Source organism: Anarhichas minor, unplaced genomic scaffold, assembly GCF_050575085.1.
Source record: "Anarhichas minor isolate MPS153535 unplaced genomic scaffold, ASM5057508v1 ptg000136l, whole genome shotgun sequence".
NCBI classification, from domain to species: Eukaryota; Metazoa; Chordata; class Actinopteri; order Perciformes; family Anarhichadidae; genus Anarhichas; species Anarhichas minor.
The window spans coordinates 11,174,710-11,197,082 of record NW_027466582.1 but is presented as its reverse complement, the minus strand read 5'-3'; the positions used below and the strand labels follow the sequence as shown (position 1 = coordinate 11,197,082).

The 22,373-nt window shown below is 42.0% G+C and overlaps 1 protein-coding gene across 1 annotated transcript in view; it reads right to left on the bottom strand.

Annotated features, from left to right (window-relative positions):
* The window catches only part of rngtt (RNA guanylyltransferase and 5'-phosphatase), a 69,418-nt gene that overhangs the window by 43,477 nt on the left and 3,568 nt on the right, over window positions 1-22,373 (bottom strand). Inside the window, exons 5-10 of the mRNA XM_076084769.1 lie at window positions 21,043-21,118; window positions 19,628-19,880; window positions 17,986-18,095; window positions 16,254-16,355; window positions 4,344-4,479; window positions 1,296-1,367 (exon numbers count right to left, since the gene is read on the bottom strand). Coding sequence (XP_075940884.1) covers window positions 1,296-1,367; window positions 4,344-4,479; window positions 16,254-16,355; window positions 17,986-18,095; window positions 19,628-19,880; window positions 21,043-21,118 — 749 coding nt within the window. The remainder of the gene's footprint in view (window positions 1-1,295; window positions 1,368-4,343; window positions 4,480-16,253; window positions 16,356-17,985; window positions 18,096-19,627; window positions 19,881-21,042; window positions 21,119-22,373) is intronic.

Genomic DNA, 22,373 nt, shown 5'->3' with positions numbered 1-22,373 from the left:
CAAGTTTTTAAGAAGTCAGACAGCTGAGGCTTGCTAAGAGCAAACCGGTGGCTCATTTGTCTCCGTGTCGGTCTGCTTGCCATTAGCAGCACGCAGGATCGGTTGAAGGGATGAATAAATTTACTGTTTGGAAAAGTGTTCGCAATTAACAGCCTATTAATGTTGTCCTGAGGCGGCTCTCAAGAAAAATGGCCAAGTCACAATAATGTATACAGTGGAAACATCTTTTAGTCATTACATCTGTCCGGCTCAAATTGATTACTTTAAGCACAAGATTATTATTAAAAAGATATACATATGTTATCTATTTATCATGCAGATTACCATCAAATTGAAATTTGTATATTTTTGACATTAATATAAAGTATTTAAAGCGAGAGCTTCACAATTTACTGAATGTGAAGCTCCCCCCCCCCCCCCCCCCGATACGCTGTCATGTATGAAACACCCAAAATTAACATTGTAAACTGACTACTTGATTACGGTAAGCAAAATATTTAAACAGCATTTGTATAGCAATGATTCTGTGTTTTTTGATACATACAAGCAGTTCATCACCGTAATCAGTATAAGCACTTTACACTGCAACAAGGAAAACATCCTGTTACACATAAAAGCCAATTATGTACAGACGCAGCAGGAGAATTACTGCTGCTCAGCTATAATGCATGTAATGGACTGAGGATCCGGTTCACTTGAACCCAATACAGTGACTCTGACAATGGTAAACGTTTGGATTAATATTGAACAACATTTCAATGGAGCTCAGCAAAATAATTATAGTGGTAAAAGCACAAAGACCTAGCTTATAAATAAATATCAAGTGTGGGTGAGACGTGTTTGGCCCCAGTGTGGTGCCTCGGGTAAGGCTTTAGTAAAGCTTAGTGTGTGACAAGGTGTGAGGGGGTCAAGCAGAGTCATCTGCTTCCCTCCAACACGGTTCTGCTGCCTGCTATAGAGCCTTGAAGGAACCCAACGGGGAATTAGATTATTCAGACTTCAGGATGAGCAAATCCCATCAAAGCTTTCTCCTGACGAACAGCTCGCACCGTGCACTGGTTACGTATTCTACCAAACTGCTGATAGACCACCACCGCAAAAAAAATAACAACTTCCTCTGCTGAACTAGACCCTTGTTAACAGTAAATTAAAAGGAGAGGGCAGAAGGAGCTGCTGATAGACCACGCATTGCTTCCAATGTTCTGTTTGTTTATTATGTCTGACGCTCGGGTTTTCTCAGGAGCGATGGGTCAAAGGAAAGACAACACACTCACAAACGGCCTGGGGCTACTCACATTGAATTTGATGATGTCGTATATCAAATAGCGGGGGACGGGCTGACCGTTCACCTTGTCGATGATCATCTCCTGCAGAGATAAAGACAAGAGAAACATATTGCTGTCATTGAGGTAAGTATACGCGATTGAGAGGAGAAGATGTACAAAATGTACAGAAAGATCTGGGCAGTCTTAACATCACATGTGGTTCCTCTGTGAAAGTAGTTATGGAGAATGAAAACAGTGGGACACCAGCGGGTGAGCGCTCTGAAGAGGACGCATGATTCAGAGAGGGAGATGCCTGCAGAGATGAGGAGGGAATAGCAAGGAATTGGGGAGGTGGGTGTGTGTGTGTGTGTGTCTGTGGTCTCGTAAAGAAGGACATGAAGCAGAAATAGCATTGCACATCTATTATGAAAGACTCTCGAGTTGAAAGTCAGGTGCAGCGGTGGTGCAGGACACCCAACAGACACATGGGAAGCATCCAAAGAACTGTTACACAACCAGGCGATGTGGTGACAGCGCAGATGCAGACGTCACCGCCGCTAAAGTAGTGCAAGTGAAAGTAGGGTGCTTCACCTGGTATGAATATGAAAGTGAAGCACTATACATTTAGAGCACTACAATTATTCCCCATCCCCTCATGAAACTTTCAGGCGACTGACGGTGCTCTGCAGCTGTAACTGACGTGCAGAGGGTTAGCAGGTTAGAAAGGCTTGGCCATTACAGAAACATTTCGACAAATGAACAAACAAGGCAGCCTTAAGGTTGGATGACGGGTAGATAAGCACCAATCGATCGGACGGGCCATTTTTCAGCTCACTGGCCAGTCAGTCTCATATTTCTGCTTTTTTTTTTTTGGGTGGTTGTTTAGAAGTTCTTAAGCTTGAGTGAAGAAGACCCAAAGCTCGCAATTTGCAACAACTACAAGTCCAAAATAAGCCGTGGAGGATCAGCAGTAAACACATTACTTAACCACTCAGTTATTATATTCACTCCCATGCATGCTGCTCAAGAGTAATCGTGACTTATCAACCGTTTAACTTTCTAACACTAGGTCTCGGTGAATCTCTATTGACAGGAATATACAAAAAATTAAGATTGAATTATTCTAATTTTGTAAGTTATTTAATGTTGCAGCCCTCTTTTGAAGTTGAATTTGTATACAGTCCACTAGATCAAGCTGTTTCTATGTGAGGTTGGCTACATATGAGCTCCCGGGACTCTGCTGTCGTGGTCGAGCCAGATAAGTACACCGACAATGTGCCATTTACCTCACAATGTGGCCCTAGTTCTGCATTTCTCTCTATAAGGGCCTGTGTGGACATAACAGTTAAGCTTCTGCCGTTTCATCTGCTAAAGACATGTTGATTGCAGCGCCTTCTCCTCTAAATGAATCAGATGTGTTTTGAATGCGGAGGAAAAGCTGCTTTGCAATCTGGAGTCAAGACAATAACTTGTAGTAAACCATCAACAGTATCGTCACCCATCGGCTTCAGACGTCATGCAGCTAAAGCTCGTGCGTACGGTCTGCACAGTCACACATTTTGGGCAGATGGCAAAGTTTACATCAAGCAAACTCACATGGACCATCTCAGTCACATGGACGCCGAAACCACGGATTGGAAGTACGTCGAGCAAACACGTCCCAACTTCTCTTTGACTTCTATTCCCCCTCATGAAACAATTCTCAAAGCTGCCTCCAAGATCAGAAGAAGTGAACTCATCTAATGAGTCTCTACAACTCTAGCGGAAATAATTCTTCACTTTACATTTAGCTACAGGTGCTGGGACTTTGGCATTAGCTTCACTTGACTATTAGCATTTTTGGAATTTAGCTCACAGACTATTCGTAGTGTGGTACAATGAACAATCATCAATCAAAGAAAAATATGGTAGATGTGCATTCCTACTGGCTGACATGACTTTAAAAGACCAAACAGTGCATTTCCAAAAGCCAGACCGGAGTGGAGGCTGCCATCACCATGCATCTGGTGCACTGCACCGAGAGCGGCAGATGAATACATGAACGGGGCCAAAAGAAACCGCCAGGAATTAAATCTACACTGCGCACTCATCCAATATTGGAACTCAAGTTGATGTAAAGCTCATTAAATGCTGTACAACGAAAAACAGCGCGTCAAGACAAAGACCAGTGCCTTTGGGCTAAAGATGAAACATATCAGACAACACAGCTGGGCTTCTTCAGGGCTCTCCACACAGCCTCTCTGAGCCGAGAGCCAGAAGCATCAACTGATGAATAAACGAAGCCAAAACAAACCTTGTAGCAATCTAAACACACGGCTGCACCGCTCCTTCAAAGTAACACTAACGCGCTGCAATTAGATGTCCTGCCCGATGAGGAAACTAAAATTGCGACGCATCAATCAGCAACTGTTAAGCCAAGAGGAAGCGCGTACCTATTTTACATAAAACTGCTAAACTCCAACGAAAAACAAGGCCAGGAGCAAAACAAAAAACAATCACAGGCGACGTATCCGTCATCTCCCCGTACCGGAATATCAAACACTAAACACTGCCAGACATCTATAATCAAATCTCGGCTGAGATTTCCTTTTCCTGTGTTTCCAGTTAGTGTGATAATGACTCATGCGTGTGCACCTGCTGCTGCCGGCGAGCTATGCGACCTCAACAGCACAAGTGTGCCAATACAAGTCTGAGTCGAGTATTACAGGTGAGGAGAAGTCAGCGACCCCCCGTCGTCTCCCCGCTGAGCATCACAAAACAACACAGCGTGGAAGAGTGACAGGGAAACCGTAAAACATTTCACTAGCTGTTTCTTCGGGGCACGGGTCTTTCACAGGCTCTGCTGCACACTGAAACATGCTTTTCTTTCACCTAAGGTTTGGCAAGTCATGTCAATTATCTGCAAGACTGTGCGGCGGGGCGGCAGTGTGACAAGGTTGGAGATGGAGGAGACATGCGGTTTCAGTCAAGGGAGAGACAGCTATGGGATATTTTTTAGGAAGCAACTAGAGAAGCCAACGTGGCACAATATATAGCAATCCAATAGGAAGACAAGAATTAGGAAGGACAATGACTCACCCCATCCAGTAGAGTACTTGATAAGTGGACGCGTGGGTCCTTCCGGAAGGGAAACTCTAGGTTCGCCATGTGGAAGATGGAGTTGTCTCTGTCGATCATGAATACTTCATTTTTCCCGTTGATCAACATCATGTACCTGCAGGAGAAGACGGGTACATTATACGCTATCAATCATTAGTTTCATTAGTGTTTGATTGAATTGATAGAACATGCAGATGTTTTCCATTTCAGTCAGTGTGTTGGATTGGTTTTCTTTACGACCCTTGTGACACTTTATTAATACGTTCAGCATTGCTCTGCTGACAGTGCATTCCTCCAGACAATTCCTGCCTTTAATTTTCTTAAAGTCATTTATTTGGAGGACTTAATATGGCAATCACACTTAAAGGCTGAATTGCTGTGAGCGGAGAGAAACAACACTTAAGCTTTCGGTTCCACTCAGCAACAACCAACAAAAACTGCACACATCTCTAATGTGCAAATTGGTTGTGTTTAATTCAAATAATAACAAAAGACAAAGCTGTTAAGAGCTTTTATCATGTCTGAGAAGATAAGTAAGATAACCAAACAGATACCTGCTAATGGCATCTTATTACCCAAGCAAACACTTTTCCTTTTATCCAGCCGTGCTTTGTGGGAACAATCTTTGCAAACAGTAAAACCTGGTTTTTTTTTGGTTTTACTTTTACTTACGTCTTGACTGCTTGGCAACAAATATACACACTTTAACCTCTCATAACGGCATCAGTACTAAAAAAAGTAGTGAACAACGAGTTGCAAACAAATTATGTTTTTCTATTACAGTCGTCCCTGGTTGCCTTGCATCAACACAAAACCCTTCACTTGTATGCAATTTGAAGACACAGTAATCTTGTAAAGCTTGTGTTGTAGTCGTTGTCAGTGAAGCTTCAAGGCCTCAAAAATGGTATTCGGGACAGTGAGAGAGGACTCTAACAACAATTAGCAACTTTAAACTCCCTTTGGCTAAACAAATGCAATCCATTGCATTAGATCTACAACTTATATCTTGTTGGTATTATTGGATTAAATTGCATTACACTACAAGCGTTTTACTGCTATTTTTTCCCCATCTTATTCTGAACATTTCCCTGTTTTGGCTTCAGTAAAAATAAGTAAAAGCAACGGGAGAAACTCCAAGGACTGCTGGAAAATAACTTTTTCACCCACGAGTGAACTCAATTAGAAGATTCAAAAAACCTGAGAGCAGTGACTGCAAAAAAAAAAAATAGCTGTCAAAATAGGCCAGTTACCAGCGTGGGGTTATGATATGAGCATTTGGCTGGTATTAATTTGTCTCCGCTCTTCCTCTTCATTAAGCTCACAGGTGTGCCAGGTTGCTAAAGCATGAAGCACGGGCATTAAGACTTCTGTCAGCCTTACACCTCCAGCTTCACTCTCAGAAATACTACAGTGGGCACGGAATATTCCTCAAATAACACAAGGGCAGACTTTTACTTTCAGATATAATTATCTCTCTCTGGAGGCGCAAGTGGTAAAGGTTGTCTGTTCACAGCTCGAATCCCATCTGATGTATTATATTATGAGGACATACAGATCATTTGAAACCTAATTACAATTTCAAGGAATGCTCCTTCTGGGCATGCGCTGACCAATTTTAGAAAGACGAGGCTAGTATGCGGAATATGAGGTTGTGTCTGATTGGTCAGGTATTTGTAGGTCGTCAGTTTGTTGATTAGTTACATCTCAAAAAGTTTCCTTCATATAAATAAGGGTCTAACAATAGATTATATACAGGCTTGGTCACAAAGATTTAATAGTCCGGAAAGGCACGAAAAGCAAGCAAAGTGTCTGTTCCAAATGTGTTTTGTTTGATCAATGGAGTCTGAGGATAACCGAGTTGGCAGACATGACAGGCAATTTCAAATGAGGGACAGAGGACTGACAAAATCCTTCATCCTCCCTTCTGTTTAGTTCCCAGAAACGAGCTGAAAAGATGGGCCACACCCAAAACAACACAGGCACCATTGTTGCCTTTGTGTTATTTTCCAGAATAGTCTTCAACTGTAGCAACAGCGAGCATCCACTGCTGAAGGATCTTTATCCAACTGCTTTGTTGACACTGTCACTTACTGGGATTTCCATTTCGTCACATGTCATTTCTGACACTCATAAAGCACAATCTCTATTTCCATAGAAATGTATTTGGTATAATGAGCGTCAGTGTGTAATATTAGCCCAGAGCAGTAGGCCAATAAACATGGCAGGGTCATTTTACAATTTTTAAAAATCCTTCACACATATGGAATCAAACTTTTAAAAGGTGCGAGACAGCCTGTTCAATTCACGACTCCAAAAGGCGGTGAGCAGTCAAGAAAGGTTCCGCTTTATGGAAATGTCTTCTGACAGGTCGGAGCAACCACCTGGAGACAACCCTTCATGAGCGTTTTAATTCCCCTTCATGAAATGGAAGCCCGGCCGTTTCCTGCTTAAGATCAACCATGTAAAAGTCCTGGTCTGCGCAGTCTTTCCAACTCCACATGTGTGCAGCAACTTGAATAAGGTAAGCGTGGGAGGAAACGCATCGCGTGGTGAATGACGTTCTTCATCTTGTGAGAGGAAAACGATCCCAACTTTGAAGTAGTTCTATATAGTAGAAATGGGTAAGTATGAGCTGCATCAGCAAACATGGCTCATCGCTCAGCAATCCGTGTCAGTGAAAGAAATATATAAAAAAACATGATCGGGATCTCTAAATGTTATATTTACTCCTTTTTTTCCAGCCGACGAGTTTCGTGACTCTAAACGATGATACGATCTGAACAGCGAGTTTTGTGATCCGCTGATTGCAACTAGTCGTTTGTTGCTATATTAATGATCTGAATCCTATGTACAGAAACTTTAGAGATTTCAGAAAATGTGTGAAAATGCCCAGTAAAATGTCTTTGAAGCCCAACGAGACATCTTCAGATATCTTCTGAAAAACAGCCCATAACCCAAAGACAATTAGTTTACAACAACCTAGAAACGCAGCAAGTGCGTGGCTTTCTTCTTGAGAAACAACTTGAATAATTACCCGAGTACCTTAATTGCACCGAATACATTTTCTAAATGACCATTTGATTTATTGACTGACTGTTTATTGCATCATTTTGTTTTCTGGTTGATGGGTTGGGCTTATCTGGTGATGTGTGCTGCTGTGAGCTCAGTCACATTGTAAATGACTTGAGTGTATAAAAGTACAAAAAAAAGAAAATCTATTCGCAATCTGATGGCTTCATTACACACCTCTTATGAACCCAATTACACTTGGTGGGCTGCCTGCTGCTCTTTAACACAAAATACCAAAGTGGTAAAAAGCAGGAGGAACAAATGTCCTAATGAGCAACCGCAGTCCTGCTGTTTCCAAAGGTTAACTATTACAACCAATGCGACTGGAAACAGAGGCTAATTATCTTGTAACTTTGACATATAACAGAATTTATGCCATAAAAAAAAAAAAAAAAAAAAAAAAAAAAAAAGAGTAGAAAGCTTGGTGCACAAACTCAGATTTTAACACAAGCTGAAGGGACGCACACCTTCGAGGGAAAACAAAGTCTGATGACAGACTTGAGATTAATGACTTCCCCAGTGAGCTGACAAAGCTTTGCATTTCTCATACCTGCTGTGACTCTCAATCATAATCACAAAGGGATTAGATGTAATAAATATGCCATCGATACCAGCTGGTTCAAAGTGAGAAACCTGACTAGCTGCCAAGAAACATTGTGCGAGTGGAATAATATACCAGCTGACAAAAGTCAGACCTGAAATCAGAATTTTACGAGGATCCTACTTAAAGGTCATTTTGTTTTCCAAATTCATAGTTTAGAGCTGCAATTTATGTTTCATACTTAATAGAAATGAGTTTTTTAGCTTTTAAATGCCCATCAAAATACCCCAGAAAGACATGCAGATGTTGTTCAAATTGTTTTGTTTGACCGACAGTGAACCTCAGTTATTCAATTTACGATATTATGTGAAATAAATGCTCAGACAGGACAGGCTGGGACCAAAGAATGCATGTCAAACATCTAAATAATGAATCAATTATCTGAGTAGTTGCCATTTTTGCCATTTCTGTTCAACTTAATTAAAAAAGCAGCAAGGCTGAATAAATGAAGGTGAACTGAGGGCCGTTGACCAAAATCCTGGTTGAGAATAAATACAAATATTGGAAAAAGTGCAACTTTAATATCAGGCTGCAATTTGGGTTCTCACATGAAAACATATTTGAAATGGCTTCTAAATCGGCACAGAATTACACCGCAGAGATGACACAAAAAACCTATAAATAACTAATCAGTGTGTTTTTTGTACAAAAGACAATTGACTGCATAAAGCCAAACACAAGACGGTGCATTCTCTTGAGAGGGCAGCTCTTTATCACTACGTCCATTATATTTGAGGCACCATGTGTCGCAAGATTACTATCGAACTTGACAGCCCAATTTTATCTTTTTTTTTAAACAGCAGTGAATGTTGTTCTCGTACAAGTGAAGCTGGGCGGGGATGAGAGGAGAAGAAAACCATCAGCTTTAGAAATAGCTCGCCTTTGATTAAACGTTCTCTGCTTTTTGTGCCTTTGGGAATAAATGCGTAGGTAGATGCCGCTCCCTGTGAGGGAAGTGTGCGATCAGTTCAATAAGGGCTTTTGTTTTCGGGGGGGGGGGGGGGGTAGTGGAATGAGAGGCTATCATAACCCTCAACACACTGTTCAGATAAAAGAGATTGGTGGAAAGCTCAGAGCGATGACTTTGACCCCGGCCCCCCTCCGGTCCAAAAAAACACAAGCCTTGAGATATAAATCAGGGCCGTCCTAAAGTCCTGTGGAAAAGGAAAGAATGGTGAGTGGGCCAGATGTAGCTGCACTGATATTTCCGGGGTGGGAGTGGACACAAGGAAAGCATTAAAAAGACATAAAAGCAGGAAAGACAGGGAACAGGAAATGCCTGCATGGCTCAGTTTATGCAAATTGCCGCAGTCAAGAAAGTCCTATTGTGTGAAAAGGGGATGATATCTTTTATCCCAGCGAAGGGGCCGGTGTCTCAGAAGATCAAACAGTGTGTCACATCAGAGAGAATCCGTCAACCAGTGAGGACACAACAGGTCTGAGCTCAAGTGGTTCCCCTGCTGTCTAATTGGCCAGTTAGCCACGGCTAACGCCATCAAGTATGTTCAGAAGACAGCAGAGAGAGCCCATTAGTGCGGCGTCAAACCCAGTGGTCCTTTTCTTCATCTCTCCCTGAAATACACCGTATTTTCTTTTCAGGACCCATCAGACAATATTCAATCCAATGTGCTCCTTTATTCCCTTACGGCCTTGCTCTCTCTCTCCTTCCCGCTCCTGTCTTCTGATGGGGGCTGTGAGCCTCAGATTGCATCCCCCCCGCCCCCACCCCCGAGCACTTTAGCCCTAATGAGGCACAGGCCTCTATTGTGTCGGCTTTGCCAGTCTAGTCCCGCGGCATGACTGACAGCAGCTGAGCTCCAGGGGAGGCCTGAGATCAGATCCTGCAGCTTTGCACATCATTAGTGGTGCAGGACTGCTCTTTTATACCCAAAGAGGCCAGGTTGATTCCTCATTTAGATAATAAGAGTTAAGAGTGGAAACAAAAAGATGACAGATACTATATTCTTATGCTAGATGTGGTGCTGTTCTGGTGGTTTTTAGAGTAAGTTGCATGCAGAAGAAAGTGCAACAAATTGTCTCAAAGTCTAATTAACCTATACAGGAATTTAGTTGTTCATAAAGGAAATTATTTCATATCACATTTGATAATTGTGTGAATGACTGATCATCAAAAGTGTCCCATTCCCACCATCAGGGGTCTCACCCAAATGCAGCTCTGTTGACAGCATGTTTGGGGTCCCGATGCTTCCTATAGAAAAGCTCAGCGACACAGCTGTGGACTTAATCGGAGATAAGAAGCTTAACTAGACGGACATTTACCAAAACAACCAATTAGTCGTCATCAATGAAGTGTTTTTGCGTATAACCGTTTGAAAACCGTTTTGGCAAATGCATTCATGGTTTACTTCCATATCTCCAATGAGGAAAGGCTGCTTCCCTAGCGGGGCGGTCGCAAATAACATGTTGGTGCTTCGAAGCTTCAGTGAGAACTATTCGAGGGTATTCGAAGCTTTGAAGGGACGATGACGATGATGACAAAAAAAGATGTCAGACTTTCCTCAAACTTGCTGTCATCATTTATTTATATTTATATTTACTTTGCTATATTGTCTAATGAGAGATGAGGACAAGGATAATCCTTTTTATTCAAATTAAAACGGCTACAAAATGAGCAATAATTGCATTAATTTAATTATAGCAATAAAACATATTTGCTCATATGTAAGCCGAAGGATGAATAAATAAATAAATAAATAAATACACTGCAGCCAAAGCCAACATATGAAATAAAGGACCTGGCTTCGTTTAAACTGTCTGTCTTTTGAGCTCCACTTGGTTTCAGTACCCGGGACAGCGCCGCACCTACACACACACACACACACACACACACACACACACACACACACCTTTACACATAACTAACAGAGCTATCAGTTTGAGAATAACTCATCATAATTAATGCTCATGCATAATGAATAATGTGGGATTACTGTTCCTTATTTCATGAGTTATTTGGGATTTTTTTGGGTAATGCATACATCATAAATATATAAAAAAAATCTAAAAAGATTTGGGTCCGCCTTGTTGGAAAGCAGAGCTACTCTGGTGTTAGCCGAGGGATCAAAACTGGTCAAAGCCGACATGTATTTTCACGAGAAACCAAAAAGCAAGACAAACCCAAAAAACACAGGATGCGAACGTAGCCAGAACCAAACCCTTGACCCAAAGAATCTGTGAAACTACAGAGAAATAACATCAGAACGTAACAGAAGTCAGGTCTTAACTAGCCATGGCCCATACCCCTGCCTATGAAGACAGTTCGGCACACAAGTGAACCGCGGATACATTTCACAGTTTACCTTAACCAACGCAGTGTGAAATAAAGTTTTACCGACATCGTTATCCGCCAATATTCAGTAAAATATGCAATCAGGACATCGGCAGTTACGCCTTTCTGTTCAACGATCTCTGATAATGTTACGTTGTCAACAACCAATCCGAGTTGTAATTGACCGGAGGAGAGCTGGTTAAGTGGCTAATGGACAACGAGCTGTTCGGTTACATTATGATGCGTTCAGGCTCTGTTCGGTGAAAATTAGTATTGGGCGAAAGGTAAATTATAAGGTTTTCATGATGTGTTTCAAGTAATCTCGTAAAATGTAGTGTTGGTGAGAAACTTGATTAAATCCAGTTGTTTGAAGGAGATGTTTTCACAGCAACAAAACAGATATTAGAGATGAATTATGAGCCGTTTACACTAAGCTCTAAGTCACTTATAATACATAATTAAAACTACTGATAAGTTTTGTTTTAATCAATGAAAATATAATCTTTTATTTCCTTATCATTTGAAAAAAACACTTGAAATGACTTTACATGTTGAATTTTTGATGGTTTACTGACTTCAGAGCGGTTGAAGTGATTTTTGGGACGGTGGCAAAAAAGCCTGGAGCCTCCTAGACCAGCTGCTATAATCAAACAACAAAGGCATCTGTATCTGCCAAAATGGATCATCAACGATCTGCAATTAGTATCAGCGGCAAAATAAACATGATAAGATCTCTAAAAGTTATATCTGCTCCCTTTTTTCCTTTGTGCTGATCCGATTTGTGAATCTGATCCGCGATACGATCTGAACCTTGAGTTGTATGATCCGCTGCACCACTCTGCGTGACAAACAAAAAAGCAAGGGATGTAGAAAGGAACAAACTGTCTCCTGAGCAGCAGCAGAGTATGTGCTTAACAAAGCTCAACAAACCCACATTATTACTTTTGCAGCTTGTGTCCCAGTGGTTCCTTTATTATAAAGCATTACAGAACAGATGAACAGTAAATATAAATGTGCAGTAATGCAGTTTACAAATTCCCTGTATACGAGACACTTTGTACTTTTGTAAAATAAGCAGCCCAAAGTTTTAGTTTCAATATTAACCTGAGAGAGAAGCAAGAGTTTTGGTGCAGTCTGGTGCACAAGGCGTCCACTAAGAAGGGTTATTGACATAATAAACTAACCAACAGAATTACAGAAGTAATGATGCTCTGACAATAACCAGCCAATAAACAGAAAAGAGCTGAAACTCTCTCTCTCAATCAAAAGACCTAATCTGGCAATTAAAAGCAGACATTGGATTATTGACGCTTCGTTTTTTAAAGGAGTGACTGATGTGGTGTTGATAGGAGAGGAGGTTGAAAAGAAAGTTTACGCTAATAAAGTTGGTCCGTCTCCCTTCCCCTCGTCCTCAAACCAATCTAGCCCTGACAGAAGGCTTCGACAACAAGTTGATTAAAAATCCAACTCGGCCTATTTTTCTCCTCTTGGCAAACTCCACTGATGTTGCCGTCCTTTCCAAAGCCCATTAGAAGCCACCTCTTTGGCAGACAGTGACAGCTTTTTCCCCCCGTATGACTGGTCTGTGCATTCGGGCTTAGAAATGGTCCGATTTATTGTTGTCGGCCAATATTCAGAAGAAATACGTGATCGGGAGTCTCTAGGAGAGCTGAATAATCTCTGGCTTAGGCAAGAGGGGTTGGTTCAGTACTCTTGTCTCCATATTGTGCATTACCCCGGGGCCATAAGAAGAGGATGCAGATGTGCACATAATCATCCACACGGGACTGAGAAAGTCAACACATTTGCTCACTTCCTTTTAAAAAAAAAAAATCATCACCCAAGTACCCAAGTAATAGGTAAGACGAGGGGGGGTTTAAAACGCGTAACACATAAGTGAGGACCTCTGGTAATATGCAAAGAGAAAAGTCTTTCCGGACCACCTTGAAGAGACAAATTTCCAATTAAAAATCCATTTCAGTTCTTAAGAAATGCCACTGGTGATAAAGTAGGGACAATTCTCTGCAAACTCTATACAACGCATGGCGAGAATGACAAATTACGCCCGCAGCACTGCGACCAGTAACTCTCACCTCAAAACTCATTAATATTATCTGATGCACTTTGCAAATCCCCCACATGCTACAGCACATTTTTCAGAATTCATACTTTTTCCATCATTAGAGAGAGTTTAGGATTGATAGAGCAACAAGGAACTGGTGATTAAGAACGGAATCAATCATCTTTTATAGACGTTGCTCGTAACCACATCCTTCTGACTCGGCCTTCACGCTGCTGCTTGTTGTCCATCAGTCTGAATTATTGAGCAAGTTTAATGAAGACCAACAACTGGAAGACCTGTGTAAGTTTAATCAAAGAAATTAGAATAATCACATGGATTTTTGACTATGTTTTAGTCTCTAATCATTACTGCTTTTGTGCTAATACAATTTGTAATTTGTGAGAAACCTGTAAGAAAGAGGAGGCGTATTTAGATGAATCAAACGCCATCGTGGTTCCGGAGAGGCACTGATAAGGTAGCAAGCTTTAAAAAAAAAGCAACGATACAGAATGAAGTAATATCAGACCAGCAGCACCAGAACAGACTGTCCCTCACCGCTCAAAGCGGACGGCAGCAAGGCTCGCGTTGTGTGAATATCCATCTGACAACACTGCAGCAATCCTTTCTGCAGAGTCCTATAGCTTTTGTCAGACACACTGTACAGTCTGGGTAACAAAATACATTTCAAGAACTTGCGAATACTCTATACACGAGTTAGAAAACATATTTATTCATGAGAAGATAGGATGCAGCTCCAAAAAAAAAAAACACATTACTGCATTGTGAGAAAATCATGGATGGGACACCACTTTCTATGTTGTTCTACGTTACTTTGGTTAAGTTTTACTCACAGCTTATCTCCAAGTTCCCTCATTTACATGGTGTACTGCATGTGTTAGGGCAACACTAACATTATGTACGGTAATGACTGTAGCCTTTCAACGATACAAGAGAGGGGGGGTCCAAGCAGGAGGAGGTATGAAAAAACTGAGTGCACCAAGACCCTCTCATCTCTAATGCAACACACTCTCTCACACACACACACGACAGGCACCGATTGAATTACACATAGGATAAATAAATTAGTATTTCTAAATGACTCAAACACAAAATGTTCTGGTGAGACTGAACTCTGAAATATTATGGTGGGCGGTCCAGATGGGCTGAAACAGAGTCAGAGCTCACATAAGGTCCAAAGGCCAATAACGTGTGAGTTTATGACATGAAGATTCATGTTCATGATAAGCCTCGCATAAGTCGTGATGAACACCGCTGGTATTGATTAGTGAAGATTATCTAGCTGAACAAAATGGTTAAGTATCATGGACTTGGGTGTGTCCACTTCCACTACGACCCCATGTGAAGGCAGCATTAGTCTCCCTTCTGACTTCCCTCTGTGGCACTCAGCAGTGCCAGAGCCTGCGTGTTTCTATCCAAGACGCAATTCTTTAAAAGCAGATATTAAAACCAGTTGTAACTGCACTTGTTGGGGACTATTTTCAGTCGTGGATTAATACGTAGTTGGAGCTCCAAAGAATATTTTAGACTTAAAATAAACGACGGTGCCCACGTTAATCATAATGAGGGAACATGTAATCCAGTGCCACAGTGTGACTCACTGATGTGTTTTTAATAGTTTTTGGAAACAATTGAGGTCTTCGGCACAGAGAAATAAGATGTATCAGGTTCTGGCTACACTGGCAGTGATTTAAATTGACAGAAATGTTCTTATGAAATTTAGAGGGATTACCAATATGTACAACACAGAACACTCAATAATTGGTAGCAGGGCACATCCATTGTTAATTCAGGGCTTTAAATAAATGTGACTTTATTCCATATGTTGTAGGGTAAGTCTACAGTAATAACTTCAACTTTTTTACTGCTTGAATGTTCCAACTCCAAGAAAACATAGATCATCTTCTCATCATAGCTCATACCCTGCAGTTGAGGAATGAATCACACCTGGCATTATTCACACCGTGTCTCTCTCCGTTTCCTACGACTAAAGAAATACGGCGTCGCTGCTCAGCGAGACTCTGCAAATAGCTGGAGGGAAATTGGGGGTGAAGGACAAGAGCTCCGTGCAGGAGAGGGAGCACTCAGCATCACTCTCTGTACACACTGAAGAGCAAAACTTTCTAAAAACACTCAAAGCATTTGCAGATGATGGCAGTCGTATACACACACACACACACACACACACACACACACACATCTACAGCAGCTTGGTCAGGGGGCCAATTCGGCACTCTGCTGGTCTCACTCTTACAGGATATTAAAGCACCGATATGTAAAATTCTGAAATTGACTGCAGTCATTAAATATTCACCAGCACACTGCACAGCGAGAGACACGGTGCTTCACAGCAGACTAGTGGAATACTAAAAGAAAAATCATATGTGCCTGCTCAACACTAGCTTTTGGCAAAAGAGACATAAACAGGAGAAAACGACAAATTAAAACCCGAAAGGTGAAATGAAAGACACGACGCGTTATTGCGCCTCTTGTTCAGTCTGTGGCTCCATCAGTGAAGCCATTTTACAAATCCACAGTTCACATCTCTACCGCTTAATGAGCGCTCAGATTGATTAGCTATATGAAGGTACTGTGATTAAAATCTAATGAGAAACAAGACGTCATGTCAGCATTCCTCTCGGTCTTCACTAACAATACAGAAAGGTAAGTTAACACCCCTGACATACAGAGCTGCTGGACCAACCCCCATGCTGACTCTCAAAAAGCAGCCTAATGAATGGGAAGAGAAGCCAATCAGTCCAGTCAGAGACACAAAGAGCGATGCCCGTATTGACATGTGTGGACGAGGAGACCTTTGTCGTGAAGAAAAACCACCAACAATAGACCTACCGTGTGCCATCGGCTTTCCAGCTGACTTTGTATGGATTCTGTTCCAGGAAATGAAGGTTTTGTCTGTCCATGGACACGGGCTGAGCACCAGGAAAACCAGACCTGCAACAACAATGAACACGCACACACACGTCTTACAACTGTGTTTCTAACGGGATTCAATTGTGGTCTTGGCTTCACAATTATTACAAAGTCTCCTCAGTGAGTTAGGAGTGACCAGCAGAGGCAGCAGCTACACACTCGACACATGTATGACGATAAGTTAATCACGGTCTGTACCAATACCCATAAACACACCTCTATGGAATAGTTTAACTTGGTTATTTCCTCTTTAACTCATTAAATATTTAATGAGTTAAGCAGGTAATATAAATCAAATGAGTTAATGTGATAGTCGACATAACTGTAGGAAGAAATATCTTACATCAGCTTTGTTCTTTCATGTTTCAACACACCCCAGGTAGAGCAGTTGTTGCCAAGGCAACAACAACTGGGTATCCCTTTTATGAAGCAGCTAGAGCCGGGGATAATTTCGGTTAAATGGAGACCAGGCGGCATGTGAAGTGACAGGTACGAGACGCTGAATCTCTATCAGCTAATAATCAAACAGCAGGGGGTGAAGACGCAGGTGCTGCGATATGTTTCCATTTCATCTTTTCAAGTGCCCGGAAGAGACTCTGTTATTCCTGCTCCGCTCGGGTTCAACGAGACGTTATCTGGCGCACAGTCGTCAATTTAGATCAGCATGACGTTGCACGTGTGCCGGTGTGAAAACCCCGAGACAAACCAAAATAAAGCCGCACGGTGCCCGCCTGGTGTCTGAGTGCACTCCAAGTTCTGCAGTCTGAGTGGCGCTTAGACTTTGCTGAAGTTGTGATTTTGTGCCAATACTTTGACAGTAGTAACTAAATGTGGATCTCATTATATTAACAGATAATTGCCCTCGCAGGTAGAACCAAAAAGTCAACGACTTTGGAAATAGCAGCGTGGACTTCTGCTGTGACAAGATGACTCCCTGCACTTTCTTTTTTTAAAAGCTACAGCGGCATTTTCCTCCAGAAAAGAGTAAATCTATTCCTCACTCTGCCGCCTGTCTGAGAGTGTCAAGATCTAAAAGAAACCCAGTATTTTTAGGGCTGTCCCACACTAAGGATTTACAGATATGAATCTGATTGGGGAAGTCTTGGGGTATGAGGAGGTTTGCTCATTGAACCCCGTCTGTTCGAGCTTTATTTATCTGTCGAAATTTAGTAAGAACAACAACATAATTTGCCTTGATGCATGCGACTATCGCTTATCTGTTGTTTAAGGATAATGGACAACACTGTTTGTTGTGTGTAGTGTGCGTAGGTGTACAGTAGGTGAGACACTCTCCATGGTACTGAAACAGAGCGTATTTCGACAGACAGACAAGGTCTCTTAACCTGCTTGCTTCATCAAAATAAGCTATATAATTATGATTTATCGGGCAAATCAAGCAATAAAAATCAGACATTCATCACCTCCATACCCGCCCGAATGACCCTTTGTTTTTATAACCACATTCTCCGCCACTGCGTTGCTTCGACTGGGAGATTAGCAGTCGAATCAGGCTCCTCAGACTGAACAGTTAACTATTAAGGGTCACCCCTGGGTGATTAACCATAAATGAGTCACCTACAACACAGAGCAGTACACCCACGTGTACAGCATGTGTACACAGAGCCACGGAAGAGCACGGGGAGGTTGTTACCTGTCCCACTCGGCCATCCCCTGACACATTCTTTGGACCTCTCCTAGTTTGGGTTGTGTGGTGACCTGTGTGACGCCTTTCACTGTGATGCCTTCCAGGAATATTGCACCCTGGGAGATTAAAATAAAACAGAAGGTTGAACTTGGATTGAATAGAAAGAGACACTCATACCCTCCTACACATACAAGAAAAACATTCAAAAGCCCTGTGATGCTTCACAAACAGCTGCTTCTTTGCTTTATGAATCTCTGTGTGCAGAGACAACAGGTGGAAATATTATACACGCAGTTTTTCTTTTGACCTCTACTTATTTATTTATTTTATGGATCCGCCTCATAAACCCTGTACCTCTGCTTCATCTCCCTGGAAACTAGACTGCCGCCTCTCTCCTCACCCCCTCACTACCTTCACCCCTACACTCCCGTTTATGCAGATATCATCTCCTTTCTGCTTTGAGCGAGACACTGACGACATCTGTAGCACTCCTTTCTCCACCAAGAGTGATTCTTGCTCGTTAACCTCCCTTCCTAATCTCACCTATTTCTCTTTTGACATGACCTCCCCCCCCCCCCCCCCCCTAAATCTGACTAGGTGAGACTTGCTAACTGGTATAATATGATAATAGAGGCCAATTATAACAGAAACAGATGTGGTATGATAATATACGTCACCTCAAGTGTCAACGGTGCATGTGTTTTTAGTATGACGGCTGCAGTGAGAAGAGAAAGCCCCATCATGGTCATATACATCTTATTCTCCACCTTTCTATTTAGAAGGAGGTTTAAGTCTCGAGTCATAACGTGTGAAAATGCACAAAATTAATTAAATTTGGAAAGCCTTGGTAGAGATGAGGCTGGGCGACATGGCTGATATCGCGATATTAATATATATATATAGATATATATATATCTATATATATATATATATATATATAGATATATATATACACATATATCTATATATATGATATTTTTAGATGCTGATACCTGTGTTGTACTGTAAGCTTTGCTTGAAACCAAACTGTGGAACAGCGTGTTTATACAGGAGGCGTGAAGCACTGTAACGATTAGTCAATTAATTAAACAATTAGCCAAACCAGAGGAAACTAATTGGCTCGTGTTTTGATAATAAGTTAATTGTCTCGGTCATTTTTCAAGCAGAACTGCCAAACATTCAGTAGTTACAGTTTCTGTAAAAAGAAAAAGTGAATCACGCGCACACGCAGTGTCGGAAAAAATAAAGTAACTCAATATGCAAGAGTTACTGCTGCTGCTCTCTCCTCTGGCTTCTTCCCTCTAGACCCGTCTACTGTGTGACTCCACTATTAGATTTGCCTTGATTCAGGTTTTTAAGCAAGTTCTGTGCAATAACTGACGAATAAATATTCACTGTTGGTATTTTGATAGAATAGTAAGTTGTACAAATGTTACAAACCAACAAATGTATGTTCTGATTGAATTTCTACCGTTCAAACAATGTTGCTGTTGCCTTTGAATTGCCTCTACACTTAATATGCAAGAGCTTCACCACTGAGACGTCTCCCTACAGACCCTCCATCCCCCCTGCATGAGGCCCATGTGGTGCAGAGCGGGACCGGCGGTACTTAACGGCCCATTTCCTGGAGCTCCCCCGGGTGTCTTACCAGCTTTAGCTTCTCCTTCTTTCGTTTGCCAGGCACCGACCCGGAGGAGCTGGGGCCCGACTCCTGGCCAACGGAGTTACCGTCGTCGTCCACTTCCCCGGAATCTACGTCGTCGAAGCACCACTCGGGGAGCTGGGGGGCAGGGGGCGCGTCCTCCTCGTCTCCATAGCGTCGGAAGAGCTCTTTGAGGTACTCTCCCTTGTAGATCCCCGGGGCCCGGGCCTGGGAGAAGGCGGCCACAGCTGCCTCGACGCTGATAAGAGGCAGCAGACACAGACGGGATCTCTTTCAAAAAGCTGTATTTCTTTTATTGTACGTGAAGTTTTTAATATCGTTTTTTAAATGTTCTGTCTTTACTGAATTTATCATTTGACCGGATCTTATTATAAAGAGCAAGAGCAAATATTAATCAACAACTATTGAGATAATCTTTCAAAACATTCGACAATTTCAGGGTCTCAAATGTGATAATTTGCGACTGTTGCATGACTTACATTACCGTTAATTTAATTGGGACTGAAGCTGAGCTTTTCTTTATACATTAACCTGACGGTTATTTTCTTGATCTTGTTTAGTCTTTATAATAGTCAAAATAGTGAGAAATCCCCATCACAGTTTTCCCGAAGCCCGGGGTAAAGACATTAAATGTTTTGGGGTTTATTTTGAGAAAAGCAGCAAATCCTCACATCATCATTGAGCATTTTTTCGCTTGAAAAATGACTTTAAAAGTTAATTGATTGATCAATGTGGTTGCTGTTTATCTAAAGCGACTAATTCTTTCAGCTTTAAATGGATGTTTTCAGGGTTTCAGAAGGTGGGTAAGACGAAGAAGAACCTTTAAGACTTTCCCTTGGGCTCTAGGAAATACTGATGGACATTTTTCACAATTTTGAATGGTGAAAATAATCTTTAGTAGCAGCCCGAAGCACAACTTCATGTTTAGGGCAGTTTTTTTTTTTTTTTCAATGACTAGCCATATCTTATCACATTGTACCAGTGATGATCATTTGATAGTAAAATGATGTGGCAACACATGACACTGGATGAGGGCTGTAGACACAGGATGTAGTGGGCGGTGGGAGGGTTTTATTCAGCCCACATGTCGACAGCTTCCAGGGATTCAGCCTCCTCAGACTGCTGCTCCACCTCTGACTAAAGACACATCCTCACCCCCCCAGCCCCCCCGATCAGCTGCAGTAAATTATTGAACCAGCCTGCTTCTTTGTGAGGCCTGTGTTGATTTGAACTGACAGAGCAACTTCTTGTGCCGTCACACATACAGAAACTACCGGGAGAAGACTCTATAGTCTATAGTAATGATGCAAGCTAGTGGGGGGGGGCTACGTGTTGTGTGGTTTGTGTTGTCGCTCAAGACAACAGGGAAGCGAGTGATTAAAAGGGGGTCCATCTCTTACCTCCAGTCCATCTTCTCCACCAGGTAAGCACACATCAGAAAGCCCGTCCGGTTGAAGCCATGCGTGCAGTGAACTCCTTCAAGGGAGAAAAAAAGAGGCAGCACAGAGGTTAAAAACTAAGAATCCCACTTTATATTTAATCTTGTGGAATTAAGCGAACACTGTCTTGGCAGAATATGCTGGAATCACTACATCGTTTCCACTATCTGCACAATCTTATCCAATGTGTTCCCCTCTCACGGGCCATGTGCATTAAGTCATTAACGCAAAAAGACTCACAAGCAAATCCCTCTTTCCTGAGAGACCCAGAGATTGATTTGGTTTACCATGCAGGGGGGTAAAGAGTGGATGAAAAGAAACTGTTCGGCTAAAAACACAAAAGAAAGTGACCCTCTGACAAACAAGCAGGTGCACAGCAGGGTTCAAACTACACAAAATCAAACCATCCGACTCTCATATTTCCCGAGCAAAGGCCTGGCAATGCTAATAAAGATGAAATGAACAGACGTCAGGAGGACAGGGATCACATTTACCAGCCCAGCTGTGTAATTTGGACTTTGTCTACCACAGAGACAACAACGCCTAATCACCAGCTGGCTGAACACAGGACATTGCAGAGATGACATTCACACATTCTTCTCTGATGTTTGAGCAATTTGATTGACCAGCCAGGCAGCAGTCAGTCGGCAAGAACAGATCTCTACGGGGTTAAAGGATGCCAGAGCGAGGTACAGGAGAGCGCCCTGCTGTCAATACTGTGAAAGTGCAACTTCTAATGTCCGTGATAAGAATCTCTCAGGATGCCTTTAGGCACCGTGTCGCAGCAGAATATTGTTCCAAACCAAACTAACGTGAGAGGGAGCTGCTTAAAAACTGGACAAATGAGGGGAGAAATGACTCGGTTGATCCTTTAGATTTGATTTTTGTGACCCAACTCATATTAACATGCTTATAAATATGACTAACGTGAGTGATGTTACTGCAGTTTCTCCATGAAGTTGAAAATTCAATACAGTTGAAACAACAGTGCAAAAACCCGCCCACATACAGACATCAACACAATTTTGCCTTTTGAACCAAATGTATTTAGTCAAGGTTTGGTGCCTACTGGTGTCCTTTCACCTCAACATCACCTACACAGTGTTCACTGGGAGAGCAGTACGGCTTCTCAGGTGAACCTCCCACACTTAAAAAAAAAAAACGAACATATTGACTTGCACGACACACTCTTTGTTTTTGTTTTTAATAAAGGATGTTGGTTAGAGAGCCATGGCCCTTTTGGAAATGTGCAAACGCCATGTGATGATTGAGCAAACCTTGGGGCAGCAAGT